At 39.3% G+C, this 20579-nt stretch overlaps 3 protein-coding genes across 8 annotated transcripts; 1 reads left to right on the top strand and 2 right to left on the bottom strand.

The window, feature by feature from the left end:
• Positions 1 to 461: 461 nt before the first annotated feature.
• Positions 462 to 2534, bottom strand: LOC127766786 (glutamyl-tRNA(Gln) amidotransferase subunit C, chloroplastic/mitochondrial). The gene is made up of 5 exons (XM_052291932.1): positions 2202 to 2534; positions 2054 to 2094; positions 1605 to 1660; positions 811 to 865; positions 462 to 730 (listed from the first exon to the last, which is right to left on the bottom strand). The coding sequence occupies exons 1-5, from the start codon at positions 2433 to 2435 to the stop codon at positions 655 to 657; spliced, it is 462 nt and encodes a 153-aa protein (XP_052147892.1). The 5' UTR covers positions 2436 to 2534; the 3' UTR covers positions 462 to 654.
• Positions 2535 to 6294: 3760 nt separating this feature from the next.
• On the top strand, positions 6295 to 11458 carry LOC127766737 (probable E3 ubiquitin-protein ligase BAH1-like 1). 6 transcript variants are annotated; one of them, XM_052291869.1, is made up of 8 exons: positions 6295 to 6503; positions 7173 to 7202; positions 8128 to 8340; positions 8921 to 9165; positions 9245 to 9508; positions 10041 to 10178; positions 10449 to 10507; positions 10603 to 11458. In XM_052291869.1, the coding sequence occupies exons 3-8, from the start codon at positions 8133 to 8135 to the stop codon at positions 10706 to 10708; spliced, it is 1020 nt and encodes a 339-aa protein (XP_052147829.1). In that variant the 5' UTR covers positions 6295 to 6503; positions 7173 to 7202; positions 8128 to 8132; the 3' UTR covers positions 10709 to 11458. The 6 variants fall into 6 exon arrangements, with proteins under 6 accessions (XP_052147829.1, XP_052147826.1, XP_052147825.1 ...); XM_052291866.1 differs by lacking the exon at positions 7173 to 7202; XM_052291865.1 differs by lacking the exon at positions 7173 to 7202 and having other exon boundaries at positions 8116 to 8340.
• Positions 11459 to 11478: 20 nt separating this feature from the next.
• LOC127766736 (myosin-binding protein 7-like) lies at positions 11479 to 15225 on the bottom strand. Its single transcript, XM_052291864.1, has 3 exons — positions 13694 to 15225; positions 12000 to 12049; positions 11479 to 11918 (listed from the first exon to the last, which is right to left on the bottom strand). Exons 1-3 carry the CDS (start codon positions 15053 to 15055, stop codon positions 11825 to 11827), a joined length of 1506 nt encoding a protein of 501 aa, XP_052147824.1. The 5' UTR covers positions 15056 to 15225; the 3' UTR covers positions 11479 to 11824.
• Positions 15226 to 20579: the final 5354 nt, after the last annotated feature.

The following is a 20579-nucleotide window of genomic DNA, read 5'->3' as shown; positions in this document are numbered from 1 at the left end:
GCTGCGTTTTCGGCTGAGCTACAGGAACGCTTTTGACTCGGGTTTCATGCTCGGGGTGTTTGATCAGAAGTATCGGCCGGCTGAGCAGCTCTTCTGCGACATCCGCGAAGAGGTTGGCGTCTGGAGGGAGGCAGGGTTGTTTAAAATCTGTAACGGCTGAAATGCTGTAAAGTAGAGAATCTCAGCCGAGTTTCCTGGTTTGACAGCTCTGTCGATGTCTGTAACAACACAAATTTTACCCTTCAATCTTAATAAGATTTGGCCGACCTGGCAAAAATATAGAGCACCCAAGGGCCAAATAATATACAGCATAGTCTATCCAAGTGCCAAATAATCTCATGGGCTTTTATCCAATCTAATTCACTTTAGTAGGATTCACAAGAGATTCAATCATCAGTTTGTAGATGGCTGCATGCATTTGAGAATTTTTGAACAGAAATTAAGCATATCAAATCAAATGTTTCTGGTCTGAAAATATAATACAATATTAAACTATTAAAAATAGCTTCCATAGTAAACAAATTACAAATGTTGACATCATGATCTCGAGCCATATCATTCAGTTGAAATGATACTAAACTTGACTACTAAGATTTATTGCTAAACCATGTTACATTGTGCAACGGAAAAAAAAATTGATCTACAAATTACAGGTCATTCTTTGTTCAGCACTCTTGGCACCTTGATGTATGGATCATCATAGCTTGGGACAGACTCTATTATGGCATCTCTGCGGTGATGAAAAAAAATAGTGTTCATCACATGACAATAGTCCAACGGAAGACATGGCTAGAGTTATTTGTTTACTACCTGTTAGTAAATGTTTCAGGCCTGTCTTCTCTCAATGAATTACCTGCCGCAGTACCTGTGGACAAGACAGTCAAGCGCAAAGCAGGTAACAGTAACACACTGCAGTGGTAGGACGACATAACTAATGGAAACAATATGTAGTAGGACATTTGTGCAAAGATGCAATGTAGTGAAGAGTAAGTCTATACAGTAATTTTCTTGAAAGCAAACCAAATATGTGTATGAAAGCATTGAAATACTGAACTAAAGTTAATTAATGAAGAACGCCAATAGAACACTCAGAACTCAGAAGACTCGCTGTCTTGTTTTGCTGCATATCATAACTCAAAATTCATTTTTCAAACCATAAGTAATTGGTTGTGTTATCCCTCTTATTTGGTTCTTTGATTTCAGGTGTGTAGCATGTAGCATAATTCAAGTCAAATGACAGGGATTAAAATGCAAACCATGCGTGCGGTCAAATGCAGCACTAAAAAGTGAAGCATGCATAAACACGTCAAGATTCCAAAACCATATGTATAAAAAAAAACATTAGTTAGTTGCATTGCTCAGTTATGAAATAACTCTACTCTGATAGTCAAATCAAGAAAGATAGTGTATCACGACCTAGACGATTGCACAAAACTGAACTGTATCAAGAATGAAGCAAATGGCTAACTGCCAGTTGAACTACAAACCTCTACTTTGTAATAGGCTAATAGCTAACTGAGTTACTCTGAGTCATTTTACCAAATCATATGATAGGACCAAACAAGCAATAGTTCAAGATAATATGCAAAGATCAGGACGAATACCAGCTCTAAGTGAAGGCTCAACAGATTCAAGATCGACGGCTTGAAGTTGCCCAAACCTGTAACGACAATAAAAAAGTAAGGAAAGAAGATTTATAATTGTATTAAACGCGATGCATGAACATAAGTTTACTTCTGTGCTCCAAGGTTCTTCTCAATACAAGTATAACCTCATCACAGCACATACAACACCACAAGGATTTATCACATGTCTCTCTGATCATCCCACAAACTTAAGATATAGCAACAAGAACCATCCTATTTGCCATGAACACCATATGATGTTCTAGTTACTTTGTTATGAAATAACAATCCGATGTTCTAGTAACCATCCTAGCCTAATCTGCATTACTTTGTTATTACAGACTCTTATCTGCTCCAAACTTGCGAACTTCAAAGTACTGAAAACCAAATATCTGAATTACGCATAGGGAGGAACAGAAACAAATTACCAATCCACCACCTGCCGAATCTTCGGCGCGAACTCCTCAGCCTACCAGGCGAGAGCACACACAGGCACAACAAGCAAAGCATCATCAGCCTCCGTCACAGAGAGTTTCTTCTCATCGAGAGACAAGAGAGATAGAGAAGTGTGCTGACCTCTTCCGGCGAGAGAGAGATGCGTGCCGCGTTGGCGAGGCGGGGCAGGTCCGGCGGCTCGAGAGCCCCACTCCCTGCCGCCGCCGCCGCCGCCGGGATACCGGGCGTCACGTAGGGAGGTGAGGAGGAGAGGGAACGCCGCCGCAGCAGCAACCATTGGTTCCTCGCAGACTGGTTCCGCGGCGGCGCGGCGCAGCGGAGCCTCGGGATGGCCGAGGCGGCGGCGGAGAGCATGGCCGTCGTCCGCGGCTACCTCCGGCGAAGGATTCGAGGAACAGACTCGGGCGGCGGCGGCGGCTTCTGGGTCTCTCGGATTTGGGCCGGGGAGGATTATCCACTGCTACTATCCTGCCCTTCCATCTGCACCGTCAGATCTTGTATCTACGGCTGAGATTGGGGATGCGCAACATTCGCACTCCAAAACCATAGGAGAAGCAACATTTGTTCATTTACTCCCATCCCCGGCACAGGAATCCCTTCAAAATTGGTTAGTGCCCCCCAAAGGCATTTCTAGAACGAGAAGTAGGGGCATGTTTGGAACAGCTTCAGCTCCAACTCTATCTTTTCTAGAGCTGGAGCTCAGCCAAACAGCTTCAGCTTCACCTAAAATAGGAGCGGAGCTAGGTGGAGCTCTCTCACAAAATAAACTAGAGTGTTGGAGCTGAGTTTAGGTAGCTCCACAACTTTACTTCAGACCTAACTCCTGAGACTAAATTTAGGAGTTGGAGCTCTACCAAATAGGCCTGTAATATACATCCTACTCCTCCATCCGACTCACGTATGACTGTGTCGAACCAACCAATCACGAAGTTCATTGTCATTCAAGTGGGCCCAGTTGAAAACAAATTTGTACGTGTCATGTGCAGGTCGGAGTCATACATATAGTAATTATGTTCTAGAACTCATAAAATGCACAAAAATACTAAGGAGATTTTGAAGAATCAAAATGGATGCATGAAGAGTTGACAACGAAGGAAAGGTTCATATTTGCTGGAAAGTCCGGGCTAGTCTAGTATTTTTATGTTGTGGGTTGGAAATTCTGGATATTGAGAGTTAATTTTGAATCTCCAAATTGAAAGCTTGGCTATGTTTGAAAGCTAGTTTAAATTTTGCTTCTTTTTTTTGCCGCATATGAAACGAGAAATGACATTACCGATTAGTTAAGTATTAACTATTATAAACTTAAAAAAATAAGTTTGTTTAATTTTCTAAAAGAAACTTCCATATAAAAAATATTTACAAAAAAGAACGTACATTTAGCAATTTCAAAAGCATATTCATGGTAATCGAGGGGATTGTAAAACTAAATAAATAAGGTTTCAATCACAGCCTAAATTAAAACTGTAAGGAGGAAAATATAAGATGGAATTTCAGTAGTTAACAATTTGGAATTAATAACTTGGTTCAATCAACAAAGGCTGTGTTTAGATCCAAAATTTGGATCCAAACTTCAGTACTTTTCCATCACATCAACCTGTCATACACACACAACTTTTCAGTCACATCATCTTCAATTTTAACCAAAATCTAAACTTTGGATCTAACTAAACACAGCCAAAGTATTGAGTATACCACAGCTTAAAGTTTGAACTTAAAAATTTGGAATTCATTTCTTTTAGTGTTTAAGTAGGCAAGTAGGGAGCATATCAATTCCCACTTCTAAAGCAATGTTCAAAACAAAGGAGTGGCCATACTTAATCTGTTTCTACCTTTATGTCAAAGTAGCCATGATGACCATCAGTAGTTTAATGGCCTAGATCACTGTATGTGCCATCATTTGGCTATTAGCTCATTTTTTTAAAACAAAATTATATGAACATCGCCTACATTTAAGGGTCGGCTGTATCTAGAATAAATTACAACATGACTTTTTTATGCAAGGAAAAATCATTAGGATGAAGTCCTACTTGTAATATAAAACATATGCTTTTATTGTTTATGAATTAGGGTTAAGTATCTACAGACATCTTAATTTTCATAATTAACATCGATAACATGAGCTCATTGAATGAATTGTACTATGTCATTTGAAGCTCTCAGCTCGTAGATATGGTACTGTCTTCAATCGCTTTTGAACTGTCAAAAAGTTTTAACTTTTTCGTCAAAGTAAGAGCAGGAACAATAGCAGGCTATAAGCCAACTGTAAACATATTTTAAGAAGATAAATAAAGAGAGAGAAGAGCAGCGGGTTACAGATTTGTAGCCAGCTATAGCACGGACTCCAAGATACAGTGTGTGTATGATAGGTGGAACCAGGTATTAATAGTGTAGTATGTAACTATTGTATGAATGAGCTATTAGATTGGCTATAGATGAATTGGAACTAGTAGTTGGCTATACTATTGAACTTGCTCTAACTTACATGCATGTGTTTCCTCGAATTCCAAATGTAGAAGAACTTCTTAATTACCTTTCGTCTTTCTTCCCCGTTTGTCATTGCTAACCAGTCCTCCTATATGTTAACTCAAACAAATGATTCATCTTTTTTTACTGCAATATACATGAAGAAAAATAAAATCATTCGAGTTTTTTTTGTTGTAGTATAGAAATACTATGTAAAAACAACTTATATTATAATTAGGATCAGAGAAAATATCTTATACTTTTATGGGTCTTTGCGAGGTCAACAAAGCTTTCGTCGTGCAAGCTAATTGAGTAACGAAACACTTTCTGAATGAAAATAATTGCTGGTAATGATGACTATTTACAAGTAAAAAATGCTCCTCGAAGTGGAACTGTGGAAGAGATGTTTTAAGTAGTACTTCCTCCGTTTATAATATAAAACGGAGCGAGAAACTGAAAAGGCACTAGATTTTTCTTAGCTATTTCAGATTATTAGTGTGGATTATTTGTTTCACATCTCTCTCTCTCTCTCTCTCTCTATATATATATATATATATATATATATATATATATATATATATATATATATATATATATATATATATATATATATATAAACTACTTTTGGTGTGTGTATTGCATTCTTTAACAATGAAAAATAACACGTTGTCCTCTCATATACGTCACGTAGTTCATGTAGCCGACGGATGCTCGATAGTAACACACGTGAGCCGCCGGTAGTGCCATGCGCACCAACTGGTTTCAGACTGCGCCATGAAGAAAAGTGGTCGAAGCCGTCCAATATAATCTTTACCAACCAACCAACTATACTAGCAGTAGTACTTCGTAGTAATTAACCACGATAACTTTGTTGGCCACTAACAAAGGAAGTGCCATCCTGAGAGTCGTGACGGCAGCAGCCAGGTGGGCCCAGGTTTCCCCTAATCCGTCCAGAGTGCTCCTTCGCCTCTCAATCAAAAAAGCCCTAGCTCTCTCTACTCCGATCCCCCGCTCCTGCAGCTGCCTGTAAACCAGCGTCTCATCTTTCAGCTAATGCTTATCAGCTAAATTTAAATTATTTTATCTTTAAATTTACAGTTGATTTTAAGAATTTTTATGGTAGTTTATTTTTCAGCTTTTATTTTTAGATCTTTAAGAACACGTATAGCATGTGTAATGGTGTCTAATAACGGACTCTATTCGTTATCATGCAATTAAATTTGGTGACGTGAAAAAAAAGAGAGGAAAGGAAGAAAAAACAACAGAACCGATTCTTAGCATTTATTATCGGAGAATTTATTGTATGAGTGTGGAGAAAAGGAAAGAAGTATTAAAAAAAATTATTTAGCGTACTAATGATTTAGAAATCTTATTGTCTTTACTATTATAGGAAAATAGTATCTTATTGTCTTTACTATTGTAGGAGAATAGTATCTAGTGATATTAATTAATATAAATAGCTCATATCAAACTCTACTTTTCTACATACCCTATAAGTTTTATTGATAAATTATTTTTTCGTTTTGCAAATATACCGTGAAACGAAGGGCCTGCAGCATTCCGTATTTCCGTTCAAACTGTGAAGAGGAGGACAAAACGGAAAGGCCCAGCTCAGCCAAGCACGCAGACGCAACGGCAACGGGAAAGAGAAACAAAAAGTGGAAAATGGCCGACGCTGCCGTGTGGGCCCCACGTCCAGGTGGGGGCCCTATTTATTCCGAGCCCGATCCATCACCCAGACGACACCCACCGCGCAAGGAAACGAAGCGCGGTTTCCGTAGCGCCGCCGCCGCCTTCGCCGCCGCGGGCACCACTCCCATTAAGACCGGATCAGCTCTCTCTCTCTCTCTCTCTCTCTCTCTCTCTCCGTTGCGCTCGTCTCCTCCTCTCGCCGCGCCGCCGCCCCCCGCCCCCACGATCGACGACTCGCCGCGCCGCCGCCGCCGCCAACGCATGCAGGTAGTGATCCTGATCCCTCGCCGCCGGAAAGCGGCAACAGTTTCTCCTTGTTCCGTCCGCGTGTGCTTCTTCCCGCCGCGCGCGGCGCGCCATTTGCTCTTTCGATCGGCGGGCGGTTGTTAATTTTGTGGGTTGATGGGGGTGTAGATCATCAGGACGAAATTTGCCTTCTCCTCCAACTCTGCTGCTAGAGCGCTTCATTCGGGAGAGGGCACAACGCGGATCGAATGCGCACTTCCACATTTATTTCCTTTTCTCTTTGTTATTACCAAAAACATTTTTCTTCTTCTTCATTCTTTTATTTTTTTTGGTTCCTGGTAGTTCGATTCATGCCGGAATAGATTCCGTTGGTCACTGTCCAATGTCCATGTCCCCTGTTCCTACTTCCTTTGTGAGCCTTTTCTTTTTCATCTGACGTGTGAGTTGAGTTGTCAGTCGTGTTTACACTAATCCATTGCATTTGTCCATGTAAAGCAGATGATTTGCTTTTCCTGGGTGAGTTATGAGTCACATGCAATTGCTTCTTAACCTGCACAACCTCTAAATTAAGCCAAAAGGCCTAGTCATGTTATCCAGATTACTTGTACTGGCCATCTAAAAAAAGGATTACTGTTGTTGTTTGTTCTTCAAGCGATTGATACTGACTTCGTGTCATATTAGGACATCCAGATCAGTTAAATGGATGGTTTTCTACGTCAGGTATTACAAAGTCAGCTCTCATCTTATTGTCTAACCACATTCCTTATTGTTTTGAATGAAGTCTTAACACATATTATGATTCTAACTTGATCCATTAGTGATATGTGCTTTTTGGAAGATTCTAAATATGTGGTCTCTGTTTTCCTTGAAAGGAACTACTTTCAACATACGTGATCATGTAATAATGGAATGTATTCCTAGAAGTCAGTACAAGTGTGCAATCCGTTCAAATCATTGTCTGCTACTTTTCTCAGCGTGTTGTCGTCTTATCCTATTCCAACGAGGGGCAACTCCTATCTGTTTTTGGTGGGCTTGTGGCCAGCTGGGTTGATAAACATTGCCACATGTTCAAGTTTTTGTTCAGTGCTGAGCGCAAGCAACAAACCAAAATGGGGGGAACAGTAGTTTCTTGTTTTGTTTTCTTTAAGTTGAACTAATATTTTTTTTTAAAAAAAAGACACAGCTAATGGCTTATGTATGATATTAGTTTTTTTTAGGATCATAAGTTTTACACCTTTTATGGTCCATATTTACCATCTTATTAATTTTTAACCATTGTAATTGTGCGATATACCTGCTATGTCAAGTAAGCTTTTGTTATGTACTAAAACTATCTGTCTGATTTAATGCATGCAAGCCTAATTTTGTTCCTTGCTACAAGTTATGATATTTTTTAGGGTGGTTCATCGCTACAAGCTATTCCTGAAGAAAGTGTCTTTACTTTTTAAAATTTCTTATTGTGCAAGTATAGAACTCACTGGGAGTTGTAATACCTCACGGCATGATTACTGTGTTGGAAAAGAGTACAGCTGAAACACTCTTTCTTTTTTTTTTTTATCAGGGGATGATATTGTAGGTAACTATATTTTGATGTGGTACAATGCAACTTCACATGGTCTCAGCTAGTTTTCAGCTTTTTCTGTAGGCAAGATGAAGTTCGGTGCAATATATGAAGAGTATCTTCGGGAACAGCAAGACAAATACCTAGCAAAGTGCTCACATGTGGAGTACAAACGTCTCAAAAAGGTACTGAAGAAATGTCGAGTTGGTCGCTCATTGCAAGAAGACTGCCCCAATGGTGACCAGCAAGAGGGGAACAACGAATCTCCAGATATTTGCAAATGCAATTCATGCACATGTATGTTCAACTTCCCGTGCAAATATCCTGCTTTCATCTAATAGCATGACAGAGTACCAATTTTCTATTTTCTTTCTTCGATTACTCCAACCTGTGTTTTTTACATAGAACTCAGAGATTTGTGAGGAACTAAATATATCTTGTTATAATTTACTGGGAATTGTGTATAGATTACATTCACGATGGGTTTTAAAACAGTGCAGTTTCTGTTTATGATGATTTATCTTACTAGTAGTAATATGGCCTGCAATGCACCCAAAATTATACCAACTGATTCTTCCCTTTGGTAAAAGTATAAGGACTCTAATTTCATTTCATACAATCTAATTCTCTGCCTCAAAGATTACATATAATAGCTCGGAAGGTTAGGTAGCTCAGGTTGTCTATTTGATAAATAGCTGTGAAGAATTATATGTCCTATCAGATTACATGATTTTGCAACAAAACTTGTACTACTTATCTTGAATATTTGGCTAAATCATTTCTTTCATGTGATGTGTTGGCTATCACCTTTCTTGTCTTCCACTTAATCTACTATCTGTGCTTTTCAGATCCTGACTTCCAATATTTTCTTGTTCAGTGTGTGATCAAATGTTCTTTACAGAACTTACTAAGGAGGCTTCAGAAATAGCTGGCTGTTTCAGCTCTAGAGTACAACGTCTCCTAAATCTTCATGTCCCTTCAGGATTTCTACGCTATATTTGGCGTGTAAGGCAATGTTTCATAGATGATCAACAAATCATGGTTCAAGAAGGCAGAATGTTACTTAATTATGTAACCATGAATGCTATTGCTATCCGTAAAATTCTGAAGAAGTATGACAAAGTAAGTGTTCGTCTTCTAGTAGGCATCATACATGCTCACTGTTAAAGGTGATTGTGCTAATAAGTGGATGATTTTGCAGATACATGGTTCTGTCAGTGGTAGAGATTTCAAGAGCAAGATGCAAACTGATCATATTGAACTGTTGCAGTCCCCTTGGCTGATAGAACTGGGTGCTTTCCATCTAAACTGCAATAGTTCAGATATTGATGAAACTGTGGGGTTCCTTAAGAATGAGTTCTTCAAGAATTTTTCCTGTGATTTGACCGAAGCACGACCACTAATGACTATGGCTATTTCTGAAACTATGAAGTATGAGTACAGCCTAACTTGTCCAATTTGCTTGGTGAGAAACTGTTCTTAAATTTATGTTTTCTTCTAAATATCTTTAAGTGTTGTGCTTCTTACTAAGTAAAAAGATGACGATAGCTAATTTATTGGCTTTTTGTAACAAACATTATAAGCAGTGACGTTCAACCTTCACCAGCAATACATAGTTCTTGATGAATAGTTTTTGGCTGCTGCAGTCGTCAAGTGCACTTGGATGTTGCCATGACTTCTACAGCCAGTTGATACAAACAATCAGTTCTGTTGCACAAATTTTCTGTAGTATAGCATGGTATTCGTATTTAAAATTTTTTTTAAAAAAACTGACACATTATTTAGTAAAGTTTGAAGTGGGTAAGGCAATTATTTAGTAAGTTAGCTGCAGCTACCGAAAAGGAGGTAGGTTGACCTGGAGAAAATGTGGGTGAGGAAGTTTGCGGAGAATGAAACTCACCCAAATATTGCAATCCCTTGCTGATTGTATCTGCCGGATGGTGAGTCTTTGGTAGAATGTACGAACTACTAAACTTAGGATTTCGTCATGTGCCCAGGATACTTTGTTCAACCCATATGCACTTAGCTGTGGCCATCTCTTTTGCAAAGGCTGTGCTTGTGGAGCTGCTTCTGTGTACATCTTTCAAGGTGTTAAGTATGCACCTCCTGAGGCGAAGTGTCCTGTATGCCGATCGGTACGTATGCATCGTGTATATATTTTTTCTATATGTTACAAAGCTTCATCTGTTGCTGTGAATTTTATAATATTTATTTTTATCGTCCACCCTCTCCTATTCTTTCATGCCAACATTGCAACAGTATCCGTAGAAACTCTCAGCTTTCAACCATTGTTTTATGCTTGAACTTGCTGCTAAGTAATGCAACTACCATACAGACCAGAATATGATTTATCCATTGCATTACTTCAGACTTCCATGTTAATGGTTTGTATTTACTGCTCTCAGGATGGTGTCTTTGCTCATGCTGTGCATATGACTGAACTTGACTTGCTCATCAAAACAAGGTATTGGAAGTTAATTTCTCTTATGCAAGAAATAAATATAAAAAGATACTAGTATCTCTTTTTCATGATCTAATTTGAATCTGCATGTTGATCAGGAGCAAGGATTACTGGAGACAGAGACTGCGAGAAGAGCGGAATGAGATGGTTAAGCAATCCAAAGAATACTGGGACTCTCAGGCTATGCTGTCAATGGGAATTTGACTGAGATCTGAAGTTACAATGATCGCCATTCATTGCTTGCATTGGTGTCAAACCAAAAATAATCAGGTCGACCATGATCTCAAGCGTGGAGATCATCCAAGATGATTTTAACTTATTAACTGCCAGTCTCCTAAAAGTTGCAATCAGTGAGGACTACCTTGGGATAGCACAGGCTAACACAGCTGAGGTTATTTTATTTTAGCTCTTGAAGAAGCAATTCCATTCCATTATTTTTTGTCCTAATGTTGTCGCCTGATATAGTTTAATTTGGAAATGCAACCATATTTAATTAATTTTCTTTGGACCTTCAAATGTAGTTTGGAACAATTTATACGCAATTTATCTGTTCTTTGCTTTGTAAAAACGAGTGTAGAAATGTCTTATTTGAATGTCTCTGGCTCGCTGCTGATATCCCAGGTGCCGTTTCTGAAAGTTTTATGCTTCATCTCCACAGTAAAAGGACCTGCCTGTTTTGAATGCATAGTAAATTCTTTAAAAAATGTCAGTGGATGGTTCGTTTATAAATTCAAGTAATTCCAGACGAAAACTACCGCAACTTTGAAATCCCTACCATATTTCCGTGTTACAAATGGCAACACAATTATTCACCGCAGCAAAAGGCATTGAATACAACAGAAATAGTTATGAAATTTAATCAAACTGATCAGAAATGATAGCCTAAAGAGCAAAACGGAACATTTAAACTGGTAAGGACAATTGTGCAGCTAGAATACTAGATTCCTCAATATTCACTCAATCTGGAAGGAAAGAAATCAATCAACCACCAGTCTCCAACCACCATGTATTACACGCACACTGTACATGCATTTAGCTTTTGCCGGTGAGAAATAAGCAAAAGCGTCCCCCAAAACAGCACGAACAAATCACAGGATTAAAGCAATAACCTTCCGCATTTCCTGTGCTGGTGACTGACAAAGCGAAAAACATCGGTAAAAGAATCAAGGAAACACTTGCTCCACCCAACCTTTAAATAAAGAATGCCATTACAAGCAAACTCCCCAACCGATGGCTATTTTTATTTACACTGAACAGCAGTTGCTCCTCCAGTAAGGTTTTTTACTTTCTTCTTGTGAGATTTTTCGGAATCCGCGTTTTTTACTTTCTTCTTGTGAGAGTTTTCTGAATCCGCGGGTACTTGTCCAGGAGTACTAGCAAGCCGACATTGTTGCCAGATAGACCAAATGTGTACCTATCAATCAAGTAGAAGAGTAGTCAATATCACCATATACTTTGTATAATGCACCAAATTCCCAAAGAAGCTTTTATGTACCTGCTTTGTGATGGGTTCCTTTTCTGAGAGCAAAATAAAGCAACAATCCACTGCAAACATGATCAGAAATAGTTAAGCAAGCAGGAAGAGGATATATACTTTATAGCCCTCGAGGACCATAGAAATGGAGTTCTGAAGAATAGTAGCAATAAAATAAGTACTCATTATATTTATGAATGGTTAGGCAACACAAAGAGCTCATCAAAACACATTCATATAGAGGTACAGTATAGCAACGTAAAACTAAACAGAAAACAACTATAGTAAGAAGTATCCAGGCGCAAATGGATGCTACTGCCATCAGCTGCACTACAAATGCAGAGCAGGATATAGGAACACCAAAATGAGAAAAATGCTAGTTCCATGGGCAAAACATCAATGCTTCAAAGCTCCTATACTTTCTATTTTGGCTTCCTAATAATTTAAAAGTAGGAAAACAGTTGCACCCAAATACTCAAAAGTGAGCAAATAAGCAAATTAAATAAATTACCAAAAAAGTAAATATGCTAGGCTGAACAGGGCCAAGTTGGGCAGGGTTCTATACCAAAAGAGAATCCTACTCACATTGAAGATAAGAGATTCTGACACGTGGCATGAGCAGGTCGCTTTTTTTTTCTGCCATGCTGTTTGGCGGGAAATATTATGCATGGATTTTATTTTCTAACTAGACATTATGATACGTCACATCAGCAACCAAACCATTTTCTCGTTATCTCAATGTAAGCAGTCCTCTCCATTACCAAACTGGCCTGGCTCTAGGAGTGTGGAGACTGAATCCTGTGGCTGGTTGCATACTTACATTGAGTTACAATATCTATTATCCAATGGCTGTAATTTATTTTGCCAAAATCAATGGTGTTGTCCAGTAAGCTTTTATCAATGACTCAGTTTCCACTGTGCAAGTTCTCATCTCAGAAGTGATTCATGGAGACCGGACACAGGAAACAATCAAAACTAGGTTACAAAGTGCTAAAAGATTCCATTGGCATTGATCTCCATCGCCAAGTTTTGTGAGACTTGAGCACCACGAAACACATAGGTTTGTATGACAAGTTGGTAACCTGACCCAACCCATACATAAGCAGCAATATGGGTTCAGTCAATGTTTTAGAAAACAGTATGTGGTTTCGTGTGGTCACCCCACCTTGTAGTGGTTATGCTGCATAATCGTCCGTTTATGTGGCTTAAGTGGTACAACGTTGGGGCACCCGTTCCTTGTATGCGGCCTTGCAGACCTTTTTTTCGAACACTGGGTTCAGTGTGGTGGTTTGGCATGTGACTGGCCTGGGCGTGAACCATGACTATGCTAATTTACTATCTTTGGGCTCATTCAATTATATCAGCTAGAACTAGGTTTTGGCATAACATAGAATAGAAATAAATTATGCAGCAATATTTCATGACAATCATTTCAATCAAACATGCCTGAACATCTGCAAAGTAAATGTAGATAGAAATTCCATAATTGCATCTCTTGATCTAACGAATGAAACTGCACGAATGCTATACACTAAATATCGCTAAAGAAACGATTATTGCTTCAATTTCAAAAGATTTCTAGCCTATCAGATGAAAGCTAAGTCTAGTAAACCGAGTTGATGATTGTATAATGCTGCAATGTTTTGCTAAGGTGATAATAGAGGCATGAAATTCATATCCACACTGATGTCCAAACAGCACAAAGAGCTTCATACCTTACACAACGCAACCATGGAGAGTCTCTTGGCAATCGCCATCTTCCTGTTTTCCCGAAACCTCTGATCTCTGAACCCATCTTGCTTTCCAGGAAAATGGTGCACAGTTGGCACCACCCCAAATCCTCCTGTGTTAGCTGGAGTAGCATCCTTGGCTAGCTGCTGTGCAATCTCCCGGAGGAGCACAAGCTGAGCCTTCTCCGAGTGCATTGCCACCAGGGCTTGCCGCATTGACTCCCGGTCTGCCTCCAGCGCCTCCAATCTCATGTATAGCTTCTTAATGTCTGGCTCCACTTCCCCATCCTGGTAATTCTCTAAGACCCTAGCTGCTGGAGCAGTAGCACCTTGATGCACCTTGTCGATTGTGTATACCCTATCGCTGCCACTGCCGCTGCGACCACCATCACTATCGCTTCCCTCTTCCTCACTGCCATTTCTAGCAGCTGGAGACTCCGGCAACTCATCATCATCATCACTGCATTGGTTTCTTTCCTGCACAGTCCCTTCAGGCAATGCCTCGTCGACATATACGCTGTTCAATTCCTGCTCAGATGAATCCGGCAGCGGCTCGTCTGCATAAAGTGGAGCGTCTTCCTCTTCCTCCAAGCACAGCTCAACTCCATGGTTTTTGTGGTCGTGCTCGAGGAGGTAGATCCGGCGCTCCAGATCGACGACAACGGGATCGTCCTCCTCCTCGCCCTCCTTTTGGCCATCCTCGTAGTAGTACTCCCCGTCGTAGCAGCGTAGCTCTGGGTAGTATCCGGCGCCGTCGCCATCCTCGCCCTCGAGAACGAACCCGTCGTCTAGGGCCAACTCATCGGCTTGGTCGCCCTCGGCGAGTGGGATGCCGAGGCGGAGGCACGTGTGGCGGTACTCCCGGAGCGTGGAGCGGAGGCGCGCCAGGTGGCGGGCGCGGCGGGCGAGGGCGGCGCGGAGGTGGTCGATCTCGGCGGCGTCGAGCGCCATCTTCTCGTCGGCGAAGCGGCGGAACTGGCGGAGCTCCATCTGGACCTCGGCCTTCTCCCGCTGCAGGCGCAGCATCATGGCCATGGCCTCGCTCGCGGCGCTGGCCGCCGCGAGCCGCTCCTCCTCCACCTCCGACCGCAGCGCCGCGGCCGTCTCCTGCGCCGCCGCCACCGCCTCCCGCAGCGCCGCCGCCTCCTCCTCCGCCTCCACCCGCGCCAGCACCACCGCCCCTTCCCCCTCCCCCTCCCCATCCCCCTTCTCCTCCCCCAGCTTCCTCTTCACCGACCGCCGCCACGTCGCGACCGCGCACGGCGTCGAGCAGCACGAGCACGGGCTCGCCCCCGCCGCCGCTCCGGCCGGCGGCTGGTCGGGGTCGCAGTCGTGGTCCTCGTCCATGACGGCGCCGACTGCGCTGGGGGACGCGAGGGTCGCCGCGCGGCGGCGGCGGCGGCGGCGGAGGAGGGGCGGTTTCCGATTTGGGGAAATCGGCGGCGATGCGTTTGGCTTTTCGTCTTCTCTTCTCTTGTGTAGGTGTGGGTCTTGGCTCGAGGCGGAGGAGACAACCAACAAATGTTTCGGATTTCATCATTTCACTTTGCAAAAAGAAAAAAAAAAGAGAACTAAAGTTCAATACTCAATTCATCTTTTTTTTTTCCCCTTCTATGATCTCACCTTTTCGTGTAATCTTTTTTGGTTTATTTGATTTTCCAAAGGAATGGTAGTTATTGATAAATTGGACGAATTGGTTTGGTAAATCGAATGGATATAAGTTGGACATGAAGACAATGTCTACTTTTTTTCCTATTTTGATGGTGATGTTATTGATGCCACGAGATATTTTTTAAGTGCAGAGAGATAGTTGTAATATCTGAAATATATTTTTATATTTGATTTTCTCTGTAGCAAAAGGCTATGGACCATTTCACCTCTGTTAAGACTTGGAAATTGGAATGAGTCAATAACTGTCGGTTGTCAGTTGTCAATTACTATTAGTACTACTTGTGGCTGGCTGGATTATTTGGGCCAAAGGTATTTTAAATGATTATTGAGTTAAAAAAACAAACTATTTATACATCCTCATGACCATACACTAGCAAATTTGGGGCGAAAATTATAGTTTAGCTGGCCTAGTATGAAAGAATTTACATAATCTTTTTTCATAAATATAAAAGAACGTGTTAAACAATTACCATTGAGAAACCATTGTCCATATCATTTGGATCCTTGAAGTAACGACGCGATTGCTTTTTTAATTTAGTACCAATGGGATGATAAACTAGGACAGTCAAACCGTCAAACAACATGAGCTATGATCCTCACCCCTTATCTATGGTCTCGTTTGTTAATCGCAGCACATGATTTTATTGAAGTCTCTCGTCGCTTACTTCGCAACAATAGCCAAAACTGGAATTCAAAAACTTCATTTTAAAAATTTTAAAGTTTTTTTAAGCGTAGCTTGTGTTTACCATTGGATTCTAAATTGTTAAGAACATACTACTAGTACTAGATACTACTATACACAAATTATTTTTAAGTTGCTTCATTCTGATGCTTTATTCTCTACATCATCTGTTTCAAAATAAGTTCAATTTTTTATGCGTCCCCATACGTTAATGAAAAAAAAACAAAATACCCTCACTTTCTCCAAGTACTAATGCATTATGCAATTATTCTTTTATTTATCTATTCTTAATATATTTATTTTCTCTTTTATAAACTCTGATTCAATAATTATTTATAAATAAACTTATTTTGAAATAAATAAGACGAGTGGAAAAATAAACTTAGAGAGTGTAGACAAAAAGAATTTCACATCACACAGCAAGTACGCGCCGTACCATTTCAACACGGATCACTGGATTAGTAGTACCAGAACTCCTAAATCTGATAATCAATGCGTGTATCTGGTGATCTGTCAGCTCTCAATTCTTCTGGAGCTCGATCCTGTACACCGTTGAGCCCCGCACGTTGCGTAGTTATTGGGGGATTTGATTTTGCGAGAGATATTAGCAGTGAAGACGAGGCTGGTGGCGAATATTTTACCCATATCGATATATACAAATGTCATTTCGAGCTTTTAAATATCTCGTTGCAAAAAGATGTAGGGGCGGAAATATTTGAAATTAAATTTGCAGTTTGTTTGAAACTTTGGATATTTAAGTTGAAGCCAGCTTTCAGAGAACATGTTTTAATTTCTTGTGAATGTTAGAAATTAGTTTTTGTGATATTTTTTTGTTAGCACGTAAAAGGATTTTGTATCAATATATTAGAAGAAGCTAGTTTTTTAAAAGTATTAATCGTTTATTCTAAAATCGAGTTCGGGGACCGCCACTAAAAATCTTGGACAGTACTGGTCATTATATCCTACATTGCATGCCAACATGATTATTGATTAGTTGCATGATATGCAATAAAGAAGCAGCGATAGCTCAGAAATTCAGAGTTCTAACACAAAAACGGAAAAACCCCATGTTTGTGTTTCCTTTGCCTCGAATTTTAGGACCCGTTATATTCTTTTTAGATATACACCTAAACCGTGTATTTTAAATAACTCTGATCATCAATACTTCTTAGGAATACTTTATAATAATTTTAGTTTGTTTTAATACTCCCTCCAGTTTGAGATTAATTGACGTTATGGGTTACTCCCTCAGGTTTGAGTTTAATTGACGTTTTAGCTTTCTCCACTACTCTCTCCCTTCTATTTCTCCAGAATACCCCTCATGCATGCATGCAAACAAGAAAAAAGTAACTGTTGATTGGAGTATTAATGAGGTATATGACAGGAAATATGGATCTAATTAATACTGTCATTGGTATTTGCCATGATGTCCAAAATGTCAGTTAATCTCAAACCGGAGGGAGTACTTAATTCATCTGTTGGTGTGATCAAATAATTATCATAAACTCAATTTCATAATCCATCGGCACTTTCAAATGGGTGAGCATATAAATAATACACAAATTTGCTAGTATATCCATTTTAAATATATATACGATGTTGCTGATTTTTGCATATGACGTTTGAACATTCGTTTTACTAAAAGAAATATGCATAATTTATTTTGCTGTGACATTTTTGTTAGTTAAAGTTGTTTTAAGCGCTTTTTTTATATATTTTTTTGGTATTTTGAAATAAGAAAATTGTTAAACGGGATATCAAAATTAACTCATATATTTAGGAACGGAACAGAGTTGAGTACATTACACTTTGCGGAACGGGTAGGAGTTGAGTACAATATCTAGTATGTAATTTTACAACATTGCACATCGAACGAGCAATTGGCTATGGGGCTCTCAGTTGGACTTAATTACGGGGCTGCTATTTAGCGCATTTGGGTTCCACCGCACACTTTTCTCTGAAAACTTTCATCGATGAATTGTTTTTACATGAACACTTTTATATGTAAAAAAAAAAAAGCGCTGGAAACGCAACTGTGCCAAATAACCATCCTGCTTATTACTTGCCCCCTCATTGCACTCCATTTGGTAATATTTTTCTTTAATTCTTTCTTGCAACTGGTAAAGCAGCAGTCTTGCCCTTCTTTTAATTAATAAAAGTAAAAAAAAAAAAAAGGTAGAAACGCCCGCTGGCTGGTCGTACATGGCGCGCGGCGCGGCATGTAATTAACCAGCACGAGAACGTCGAGAAGACACTGATTCAACACCGCGCGCCAGCGTCTATTCAATTCCTCCATGCCGCTTTCTGTACCCAGCGACGTAAAGCTGGCTGTTTACCCAGAATTTGATTAGTCCACATGGCTTCAACGAGTGCAAATAAATCGCAAAATCTAAATCGAGAGCACTCTCGATTTAATCATAACAAGCAACCCATAACAAGCCCATCAGTATTATTCAGATATGTGCTATCTTGAAGAATTTTACTTTACTATAGTGCTAATCCATTAAGTAGGGAAAATATTCATATCATTTATACTTCAAATAAAATTTTCTCTTAAATTACTCATCCGATTTACAATCCGATTACGCCGTTGTGTTCGTAACAATTAAATCTTTACAATAAGATCCCACATGATTATATTTTAATAAAAAACCACAAATTACTTTTATGATGTGTCTAAATTACTTTCAGATTTCACTAAGTTACTTTTTAAACATATAATAGTATAAATTCAGTAAAGTCTAAAAATAATTTATATATATTATAGAAGTAACTTAGAACAAAATGAAGGTAACTTTGGCATGTCATTTGAAGTAAATCCGTTGTAGAGATAAAAACATGACTCTATCTAGAAATTAAATTAGTCAGCACAAATTATGTAATTAACTAAAAACAATAATAAAAGTATAATCACCTCAGAGCATTACGAATGTATAGGAAGTATTTTGAGAAAATTCCCTATCTAGCATAAAAAAAGTTGCTCTTCCCTCTATAGCACTCAAACTTCAAAAGTTCCCTATCTAGGCACTTCTAAAATTTCCCTTCCCTATATAGCACTTCCGTTAGTTTTTACACTTGATGGTGTTAACTAGCGGGAGAAAAGACGGTTTTGCCCTTCTTTAGTTTTCAGACTTGCTCGTACATTATCATTGGTATTTTAATCGTGCTTTCTCTTGATTTAACGTAACACTGCAAATATAACATGTCGATCCACTCTTTTGAAAAAAAAAATAATTATCCTCTTGTGGTTTCACTTGTCATTAATTAACTTAAGTAATTAATAACCAATATCATGTACAGGCAAGTCTGAAAACTAAAGAAGGGCAAACCCGTCTTTTCTCCTGCTATTTAACACCGTCAAGTATAAAAACTAACGGAAGTGCTACATAGGGAAGGGAAATTTTAGAAGTGCCTAGATAGGGAACTTTTTAAGTTTAGGTGCTATAGAGGGAAGAGCAACTTTTTTTTATGCTAGATAGGGAATTTTCTCAAGTATTTTAATCATATATATATATATATATATATTCAATGAAAAAAGGCATTAATTAAAGTTACCTTCGTTTTGTTCTAGGTTACTTCTATAATATATGTAAATTACTTTTTAGGCTTTATTGAATTTACTTTTATATGTCTAAGAAGTAATTTAGTGAAATCTAAAAGTAATTTATTATTTTTCATCAAAATATAATCATGTGATATCTTGTTATAAAGATTTAATTGCTACGAACACAACGGTGTAATCGGACCGTAGATCGGATGAGTAGTATAAGAGAAATTTGTAGATGGATAGTTTCTCTTATAGATGGAGTGGTAGCTGATTTAGACGAACCAGCTACCACTAGCTGTGTAGTCACGTCCGGGTGGGCCGCTCGGTGCCGCAACCGCAAGAGGCGGTGAGGGGAAAGCGGCGGAAAGCCAAACGCACGCTCACGGAAACTGGATAGGATCATTGGGCATGTACAATGGTCCAGATGCTTAGATAGGTGCTTAGAAAAAAGTATGTAAGCATCTGTTGAAGAGCCTAAATCTCCAATGAAGAGAATCCATTCCACGGACGCGTAGTTATTTAAGAGTCTATCTAAGCATCTGGGTGCTACAATGGTAGTGAATAAGTCTACCATTTTTTCTTATTTTACTGTCTCATTCTCAACCAGTTTTTAATTTTATTGTCATCTTTATTACAAAGGTGATGTGCTAAAATACTTCCGTGCGTGATCCATATGCTTAAAACAGAGCAAATCTAATTTCTATACAAAGAACAGAGTAATGTGGAGGATTACTACTGATGTAGGATCCATTTGGTGTAGGAACCATTGTATGCAAAAGCAAGAAGAAGGTGCAATTCTGTCCCAGCCAAATACCTATATTTATAGAAAAAAATTGGCTTCTACACGGCCATGTATAGTGACCTAATCAAGTTAGGTAATGATTAGTTATTAGTTAGTTAGTTAGTTAAACAAGATTAGTTAGTTAGTTCTGTACAGAGCGTCGGCGCTTGCTACGCTCCTCCTTTTTTTC

Source organism: Oryza glaberrima, chromosome 3, assembly GCF_000147395.1.
Source record: "Oryza glaberrima chromosome 3, OglaRS2, whole genome shotgun sequence".
Taxonomy (NCBI): domain Eukaryota; kingdom Viridiplantae; phylum Streptophyta; class Magnoliopsida; order Poales; family Poaceae; genus Oryza; species Oryza glaberrima.
The sequence above is the reverse complement of the archived record's forward strand: the minus strand, read 5'-3'. Positions and strand labels throughout refer to the sequence as shown.